The sequence below is a fragment of the Cucurbita moschata genome, unplaced genomic scaffold (assembly GCF_002738365.1).
Source record: "Cucurbita moschata cultivar Rifu unplaced genomic scaffold, Cmos_1.0 Cmo_Scf00074, whole genome shotgun sequence".
Lineage (NCBI taxonomy): Eukaryota > Viridiplantae > Streptophyta > Magnoliopsida > Cucurbitales > Cucurbitaceae > Cucurbita > Cucurbita moschata.
Window position 1 is genome coordinate 800,285 of NW_019268590.1, and position 10,396 is coordinate 810,680.

At 35.9% G+C, this 10,396-nt stretch overlaps 1 protein-coding gene across 1 annotated transcript; it reads left to right on the forward strand.

Annotated features, from left to right (window-relative positions):
- The first annotated feature begins 1,477 nt into the window (after nucleotides 1-1,477).
- Nucleotides 1,478-3,975, forward strand: LOC111438410 (40S ribosomal protein SA-like). Its single transcript, XM_023076320.1, has 5 exons — nucleotides 1,478-1,729; nucleotides 2,325-2,587; nucleotides 2,763-2,960; nucleotides 3,062-3,296; nucleotides 3,695-3,975. The coding sequence occupies exons 1-5, from the start codon at nucleotides 1,588-1,590 to the stop codon at nucleotides 3,793-3,795; spliced, it is 939 nt and encodes a 312-aa protein (XP_022932088.1). The 5' UTR covers nucleotides 1,478-1,587; the 3' UTR covers nucleotides 3,796-3,975.
- The last annotated feature ends 6,421 nt before the right edge of the window (nucleotides 3,976-10,396 follow it).

The following is a 10,396-nucleotide window of genomic DNA, read 5'->3' on the forward strand; positions in this document are numbered from 1 at the left end:
AAAAAAAAAAAAAAAAAAAAAAAAAAAAAAAAAAAAAAAAAAAAAAAAAAAAAAAAAAAAAAACTAGTTTGGCAAGGCATGCTTGATCCATGTAAGTAGCTACTCGGACTTTCTCCAAGTAATACTTGTAAGAATCGCTAGGACGTTCTAGCATGTGTGCCTATCTTACCTTAGGTGGTTAGAATATGCATGATTAGAACTCATAATGTGCAACTTTGATGAGATGCTATGTGTGTTCGGGAAAATTACGGAAATGCCCTTAGGATGAGGTATGTTTGTTTTCATGTTTTTTTGCTGGGTAGGAAAGGAGGATGAGATATTGTGATTTATGTTTTAGATGTTCGATGAATGTTATCATCTTGTTGAGATTGCAAGTAGCTTCTTAACAAAGCATGCATTAATGAACCAAGTTAAGAATATGGCGCTAGAGCTTGAACGATTTTCATGTTGACCTAAGTTAGTACGTTTCCAGTAGACTGATCACCGAAAGATTGTGAGTAGCAATTAAAGGCCTAAACCTAAGTGAACCTAAAGAATTGGTTTAGTCCAGATGAGCTAACTTGAAGGGACCTGAAAATACGAAATAAGATCTTAACTACCTAGACATCATAAGAATCTATTAAACTTACACGACACCCCAAGAAAATTTAAGAGAAGTTATGAGACTACTAAATGATATCATTGAGGAAGTCACTACTGTGTGTAGAGTAAACCAGCATTGAGAGGGGACGAAGGATTACACAATTAGCTAATTTGAAGAGTCACTGTAGTGGGTGGAATAAACTAGCCCCGAGAGTAGTACTGTGTGTAGAATAAACTAACATTAAGAGGGGATGAGGGGCTACACATGTAGACGATATGAGGAACTACTATTTGTATGTAGAATAAACCTGCCTCAGAGGGGACGAAGTTAATGATATGAGGAACTACTATTGTGCATAGAATAAACGAGTCTTGAGAGGGGATGATGGACCACACAAAAAGATGACATTAGAAGCTACTACTATATGTAGAATAAACCAACTCTGAGAGGGGACGAGAGACTACGTAAACAGTTTAACTCGTGATCAGTACCACTACCGTGTGTGGTTAGGGGATTGTTGAACTACGCCAAAACCTCTTAGAGCCTAAAGAATAGTCCGTGGTAACGTACTGGATTAAGGATGCGATGAGATTGTAGAAGCAGGTTGCTTACTGAATATTTTAATACTTACCAATTTCTCATTTTTCTTTTTTCAAGTTTTCGCCATAATATTTTGGGAACAAGAATAGGACCCCTTATTTTTTAAAACATTTTCTTTTTTTACTAATTGTTCATTGACAAAAATATTTATTACACCATTTCAAATTTGGGATAAAATTAAATTAATAGGAAGGGTTTTAGCCTTTTTCTTTTTTGTTTTAAACTTCATCATTGAGGGCATTTTTGTAACTTTACGAATCTAGGGTTTTCATTGCTCCATAGAATAAATATTGGCGTTGCTAAACCTCTATCCCTCTTCTCTTTGTCAAGTATTGGTAGCGCCGAAGAGCCCTCAACTCTCTCCTTCCTTTCTTCCTTCAGTTCGCTGATTATACGATTCAGCCATGGCGACTGGAGCTGCACCGCCGCGTCAACTCTCACAGAAGGAGGCCGACATTCAGATGATGTTGGCCGCCGAGGTTCATCTTGGAACCAAAAACTGCAATTTCCAGATGGAACGTTACGTTTTCAAGCGCCGTAATGATGGTATGTTTTTCACTTTACTCGCCTTTAGATCTTAGTTCGTCAGGTTACTCGAGGTTTTGTTTTCTCTCCATTCTTTTCGGTGTGACTCGAGGTGTTGTTCTTAAATTTATTTCCCTATAATTTCTCCGAACTTTACGGTGATTACAGTTTCTTACACTTATCTGTGGTTCCCTGGTTTTGCGTTTAATTTTTAGATTTGAAGTTTCGGTCTCCCTATTTTTCTGTTATATCTTTTTAGATTTTACTGTGTTTTCCGAGGATCTAGCATTGAATATTCTCCAAACTATTCTCCATTTGGTTTTGTATGTTTGGTGTGACTCGCATCTTCTATGCTGTTCCGAAATTTATAGCTGAATGTTGATTAATATGTTATCAGAAATGAACTGAAGCCATGCGTGTTCAACTTCCGAACATAGTCTGTTATTCATGGTTTAGAGATCGGAGTTCTTAGTCTGTTGCCTTTAAGCCATATTTGATTTTATCTTATTGCAGGCTGGATGAGGATTATCTCTACGATATGAACATGTTAACTTATATGAATTTTTATACTATTGTTGCTTGTGATTTTTTGTTAAAACCCTTTGTTTGCTTTCAGGAATCTACATCATTAACCTTGGTAAAACATGGGAAAAACTTCAGCTGGCTGCTAGAGTAATTGTGGGTATCGAGAATCCTCAAGATATCATTGTTCAGTCTGCTAGGCCTTATGGTCAGAGGGCTGTTTTGAAGTTTGCTCAATACACTGGTGCGCATGCAATTGCTGGAAGGCACACTCCCGGAACATTCACCAACCAGCTTCAGACCTCATTCAATGAGCCACGTCTTCTTATACTTACTGACCCTAGAACTGATCATCAGGTATTTAACCTTAGAAATCAACAATAGTTCATGGTTTAAAATGAAGTCCAAGAAGAACTGATATATATTGTCAATTATGATTCAATTCATGCTTTTTTGCCCTTATATTTATTTGTGCTTGGATTTACTTGATGCTGTTGTTTTTTAATGTTGTCTTGTTGATTTTGACTTGCAGCCCATTAAGGAAGGTGCCCTTGGGAACATTCCTACAATAGCCTTTTGTGACACTGATTCCCCAATGCGTTATGTTGATATTGGAATCCCTGCTAACAACAAGGGGAAACATAGCATAGGATGTTTGTTCTGGCTTTTGGCAAGGATGGTTCTCCAAATGCGTGGAACAATTCGTGCTGGACATAAATGGGATGTGATGGTAAATTCTAAATTCAAATTTCTATATGGACCGTACAAACCACAATTTGACTAAAAAATTTTAAATTAATTATTGCCATGGGAACTCATTTCCTTGTTTAGGTGGATTTGTTTTTCTATCGTGAGCCTGAGGAGGCTAAGGAGAAGGAAGAGGAAGAGGCTCTTCCGCCCCCAGATTTTGGCATTGCCGACTATGGTGCTGCTCCACTTGTTGCCTCAGATCAATGGTCTGCACAAATTCCTGATGCTCAGTGGGGTGCTGCAGATGTGGTTGTTCCAGCTGCTGCTGCTGCTGCCATTCCACCTCCTTCCAGTGTCGAATGGACTTCAGAGCCAGGTTGAATCTTAGCTTTTACTTTAAATTGTTTATTTGAATATCTATCTGCTCTTTGGGGTGGTTATCCCCATGTGAACTGGCTTTCTTCGCTTTGAAGAAGTTTTTCCTCTCAAACTAGGCAAGTCATTTTATTTGTTTTCCGTTCGAAGGTGTTTATTAGTACCTACCTCATACTGCCAATCACCCTGATCTTTGGTACTACACTTTTTTGCATCTTAGACATCATTTGACCAGGAGGTGTTAGATGCAACTAACTAGCAGAAGTGCTTGTAGATTGTTAAAAGTACTTAACCGAGCAATTAATAGTTTGCTAAATTATGTGCTTCGGCTTAAATACTTTTCTTTTCCTACATGCATCCAATTACATTCACCATCTCACTCTTCTTTCTTTGTTGCAGCTGCTTTGGCAGCAGATGGATGGGATGCTGCAGTAGCACCCCCACTATCAGCACCTGCAGTTGACGGTGCAGCACCTCCCTCCAACGGTGGTTGGTATTGAGAAATAGATGGTTCCGAACCAATTGTACTCCAAATGTTTTAATTATTATGACTTTTTGCCTGTTTAATTAGAGAAATGTCACCCTTTTTGGTTGGAAAACCGACTCAGTTCTTTTTTTCGTAGTCGAAGGTTTAGATTTTAAGATTGAAATTTCAACTTCAATACATTTTGAATGTCTCCTTACAATTTTTGAGTTTGGGATATATGAGAAATTACGCAACCAAGAATAGTATAGTTTATAAGATACTGGCCATCCACCGGGAGTTTTGGATTTATTACCGATACTGATATTTTACTGACAAATCCAATAAATTTAAGTATAGTGTATCGATTTTTTATATCTTTGGGAAGGAAGGAGTGTGCGGAGTGTTTGTTTTCCAAGAATAAGTTGATGGAAACTACATGGGGTAACATTGGACTTTTTGGGGTTAAGAGGTCTTGTATTTCTTTACTGTTTTACTGGATTAAGTGTGGTTGTGCTTTTCTAGGTTTCGTGGGTATTCTTGGTCTTTGTTTTACTGGACTAAGAGTCATTTTTTACACCTGTTTATCTTGATTTTTCCTATTTTTAACAGAAATTGCGTTTTTAGACAACTGATTTTTATAGAAAATTTCAGAAGTTCACTGTTGATTAAACCCTTGATTTTAAACGTTCTTCAGCAGGAAGATATGTGCATATGAGTTCTGTGTATTGACTTACGAATTACATGGAGACATACTTTTTAAACTGTTGTACATTTTGTATACATGCTAACTTAAAGATAATTGGCTTATCAGTGTATTCAATGGGCATGTTTTTATGATAATTACTTTAGATTATGTTTTAGGATCTTGGAGTAAATGGCCTATTTTATGTACATGTAGATTAAGCCGCCTCTTTGTGACCACGCCCATGTATGAATATTTGTTGAAGATTTATATTTTATTTAAGCAGTCGAACCATTAAATCGGCTTCGGTTTTTGATTTTGAGTGAGTCTTTATTCTACTTGCTCCACCTTAAAATCTTCTTTACTACGACCAATCTTAGAATTTTTTGCTACGATTCAAATACAAAACTAAAGAATCTTCCTTTAGAGGAGTTTTAAAAGATAATTTATAGAGTAAATCCTCCGGAATCTTCATTTATCCCAACATCGAATTCTTTTAATAAAATATTTGTCAAATAATAAATTTTAAGTTTGAATGTGTAATTATAATAATATATCTTAATGTTTACAACTATGTTAACATTTAATGGATAAAATACCATAAATATGAATGTTTAATATATTAAATATTAATTTGAATATTTTAAAATAAATAAATAAATAAATGTATATATATATTTTTCATATCAATTAATATATCAAATATTAATTTGAACTTTTCAAATTAAATATGTTTACTTCCTTTTGTATTTAGTATATTATATATTTTAAATATGGTAAATGCTATGTGTTACTTCTATTTACCCGGTAAATGTAACACATTTTTGTATCTATTTTAGGTAAAGACAAGACATTCTTGTACGGTTGACAATGACATTGTACGTCAAGACCACGACAAATCTGTATAATAGTAATATTTTATTTATTAGACTTTAGGTTAGAATATAGTGTTTTTACTTTTATTGTTTATTTATTTTATTTACTATTTCGTTATCTTATTTTAAAGATGTTTTCGAACACGTAAGTTCATGACAGTGTTTTATGACGAAATTTTAAATGTTTAATTCCACACAAGAGCATAGGTTATGATGACGATAACAACTTAAAGGTAATAGAAATCAAGGGTCGTTAAGAGAAAACATATTTAAATCAATTAAGCGATGCTCCAAAGGATTGTATTTATTTATTACATACGAGGTATGATATGAATCATATCATATGATATCTTCCATCATAAAATTATTTAAGAATTATGTTCCAAATCTTTTATTTTCATAATTATCATCCCACAAATTTATATAACTGATTATTCAATTTGATGGCATGTACTAATTATTTATAATTAAATTTTTTATATTATTGTTAAAATCACTTATTTGAGGAAAATTATTAATATTTATGATTAAACAAATTCAAAAACCTAAAATTTAATACATAGTTTATTTATAGTACATTTTATTAATGAATTAAAATAAAATTAAAATTTAATATTATTGTTTTATTAGTAAATTATTCTAATTGTAAGAATTCAAAAAAAAAAAAAAAAAAAAAAATTGCAGCAACCAACGAGTTGGCCCAACAGAAGTTCAATCCAAAACCAACCGGAGGACACGGCCCAACCCACAGACGCCTGCGGAAAGTCTGCATCTCGACCCGGAACGCCACCTGGCGCGGCTTCTTGGCTCAAAACTCGGTTATTCGACTCGGTATAGATATTGTTATATCGTTTTCTATATTTTTTTTACGGCTGAATTTGACCTCAATTGAGACAATTGAGGTTAGTATAGCATCCTATTCCCCAGTTCAAGTGTTTTAAGATACAAATGCGAGTTATTAACGAAAATAATTTGGATGTTCGAATAGAAAACAACTCTTGACGATGCTTAGAGCAACTTCGAGGAAACAGAATCCTAACGTATTCAAGTGTAGAGAGAACGCCAGCTAAGTCTAGCCAAGTAAGTAATTTTACTATCGGTATAAGTCCAGCCAAGGTTTCAATACTCATGGTTCCCTTTCATCAGCAACAGATAGTGTGTAATGAAGGTACATATATATCTGGTACTCTGATAATACTAGATGATCTTCTCAACACCGGTTTAGGTGTCACTTGCTCTACCACCAGTTCTGCAACAGTCTCAGGAGTTTCTTGAGTATCTGCTACAACATCACTAGGTGATTTTTTTCGCAACTCAACCTCAACTCCCACTTACTTCGTTGTCTTGGAATCTTGCTTGACATTTGGTTCCTTAGCAGTAGTCTCAGGAGTTTTATGAGTATCTGCTACAACATCACTAGGTGAGTTTCCCTGTAACTCAAGTTCAACTCCCACTTGCTTCGTGGTCTTAGAACCTTTCTCCACATCTGGTTCCTCAGCAGTAGTCTCAGGAGTTTCATGAGTATCTGCTACATCACTAAGTGAGTTTCCCTGCAACTCAAGCTCAACTCCCACTTGCTTCGTGGTCTTGGAACCTTGCTCAACATTTGGTTCCTCAGCAGTAGTCTTAGGAGTTTCATGAGCATCTGCTACAACATTACTGGATGAGTTTCCCTGCAACTCAAGCTCAACTCCCACTTGATTCGTAGTTTTAGAACCTTGCATCACATCTGGTTCCACAACAGTAGTCTCAGGAGTTTCATGAGTATCTGCTATAACATCACTAGAGAAATTTCCCTGCAACTCAAGCTCAACTTCCACTTGCTTCGTGGTCTTGGAACCTTGCTCCACATATGTATGGATCATTTCCAACCACACTTTGTTCAATTCTTTGGTAGTCCTTGTGAAGCTAACTTGTTTCTACTTGCTCATAACGTAGTTCTCACAACGACCCACATCAACAGATTTTAGACCTTCTAAAACTCCTTTCGCAGCCAGCATCTTCATTCCTTTCATGCTCATATGTTCATATTGTGTCATAGACTTGAATATGAAGCACTCTCAGCAACAACAACCATGTTCATACACCCTGTATTAGTGTATAAAGTTCCAAATTTTATGTCATGTGCTACCACCATAGCACCCTTCATAATCTTCCACGAACTTTTCCCTAACTCTGTTGCAAAAGCTGTGTTGTCTAACTGACCAATAGAGATCGGGTTCTTCTTGAGACCAAGAATATATCAACATCCTTCAATGTCCACTGATTTCCTGCTGGAGTTTTTTATGCAGACATCCCCTTTTCCTTTAATCTCCAAATCTTTGTTGTCGGCAAGATACACCTTCTCGAAATTTTCAGACTTGAAATTTCGGAACAACTCTTTATTTGGAGACGAATGAAAAGATGCACCTGAATCCAAAATCCAGGATTCAATCGAACTGTCCACGCTGAGGATTTGAGCATCCCCAATATCTTCTGCTGAATTTATAAAATCATCTCCATGTTTATGATTCTGCTTCCTCTTTGGTCTTGTATAGTCTGTCCGAAAGTGACCTTTTTCTCCACAATTCCAACACGTTACATTTGGCCTATTTAAAGATTTTTCTCGGTTCTTTGACTTTGATTGCTCTTTGTTTGGGCCCTTCAGTTTACTTCTTCCCCATTGGTCAACATTGAGAGCACTACCAGATGAATTTCCAATTTCTCGTTTGCAAATACTTTCGCTGAGAACTACATCTCGAATTTCATCAAACTTCAGTTTATCAGATCCTCGAGAACTGTTGATTACAGCAACAACAATATCCCACAACTCGGGTAAAGATGACATCAAAATCAATGCTTTAATTTCATCCACAAAATTAATTTCCACCGAACTCAGTTGACTTACGATCATATTGAATTCATTTATATGATCAACAACAGATCCACCTTCAGACATTTGTAGATTGAACAATCTTTGCATGAAATACACCTTGTTCATAGCCGACGGTTTTTCGTACATATTCGACAGTGTCTTCAACAGATCTGACGTTGTCTTCTCCTTGATGATATTGAACGCCACGTTTCTGGATAGCGTCAACCGGATCAACCCTAAGGCTTGTCGATCCTTGAGCTTCCACTGTTCCATGGTCATGGTATCCGGCTTCACCCCCAACAGGGTTCGTGAAGATCTTTCTGGTACAAATATTCTTCAATCTACATCTTTCAGAAACCCAAATCGGATCCATCGAACTTCTCAATTCCAATCTCTAAACTTTCTATCTTCACAGATCGTGGTGACTCCTGCCTAGCTCTGATACCAGTTGTTAGGATCGCACAACAATGCACACACTCGATCTAGATGAACAAAAGAATAGAATAGAGAAAATGCAAGGAGAATATTGGCTAAAGGTTTATATTGATGACTGTTAGGATCGCACAACAACGCACACACTCGATATAGATGAACACAAAGAACAGGATAGAGAAAATGCAAGGAGAATATTGACTAAAGGTTTTGTATTGATGACTTCAAGTATGTACAGTAAGAGAGAATACAGAGAGTAGTACGGAAACTACATTTTCAAAGCTCTGTGTCAGCCAGCAGATATATATATGGTTTAGCTTACTATCTATAGATTTATCAGATATAATTATCTACTATATATAACTATCTACCATATATAGATTTACCAGATATAGCTTTTTACTCTACATAACTATTTACTATTTATGACATTTTACTTTATATGTCATTTACCAAATATAGTTTTACTATGTATATAGACTAAGCTATAAATAAGGAGCAGAGTCCATGACCTAACAATTCTCTCACTTGAAGACTTATCTAGTCAACCAAAAATTTCATTCTCAAAGGACCACGAGCATCTTCATGGCACCATACCAATTGGGGCTTTGCACAACCTCAATATTCCAACATCAACACATTTTGTCAACATGTTTGCTGGATTCTTTGCACCCTCTATCTTCTCCAAACACATCACCATCTTTCACTAACCTGCAAGTGAAATGGTATCGTCTTCTGTGTTTTATCTTTCACCATCTGACTATCTCTATAAAGAATCTCTTTGTGCTGCTTCTTGCTCAATTCTTCCAGATAGTCAGTCATCCATATCGTCTTCTTTCCAGCTTCAGTTATTGCCACGTATTCAGCCTCAGTACAATGCATTTTTGAAGCCTAGACATCCCATCATCCATGACTTGCTCCCACTTGGTTGTATCCTCCAATTGTAGGACCTCGTCAAATGCAAAAATTGAGCATTGTTGGCACTTATGAATGATGATATGAAGATATGATGACGTAATGATGATGAAGATATGATGATATGAGGATAATGATGCATCATAACATGATGATATAAGATGCATGATGATGATATGGGTTAATAGGGTGATATTCCATAATTAAGATAATATGCATGAACTAAATTCCATGATGCATTATGATGACATGTTTTCTAAGATACAACCCTAAATGACTTTAATGATGATGAATGTATGAAGACCAATACATGCATGTCACCTAGAGTAATATGTGAATGATGTATAAGGTTGTGTCATAAGAATGATTTAAGATGAAAACTATAGGAATCTCATGCATATTGTGTGTTCATTTACATCGAATACCTTCCTCATTTATGATGATGAGTACGGACTTGTACACTATAATAATGATGGTGATGATCATCATGTCTTGCATGATATTCGAGGGTTTACTGTTCTTTGGATATTCAACTACGAACAACTAGTTCGACTTTGATGGGCCTAGGGGTGTGAATCACCTGGTGAACTCACTCTCACACGTGTGGGTCGTGTGTAGGGAAGTGTTACACATCCAATTTCGTATGGACTAGAGGCTAACTCTATGATGGTTTTAAATGATAGGACCCTAATCATGAGTTACATGTGTCTGCATTCCCTAGCTTCAACAGTGGAGTCACTTCCTTAGTATTTCTTAAAATACTTAAGAAATACTTAAGTCGTGTGCTATTTCTATTTTCAGGTAAAGGCAAATCACCATTATACGGCTGACGATAACATCACAAGTAAAAACCATGACACATGCATAAGATAATTGT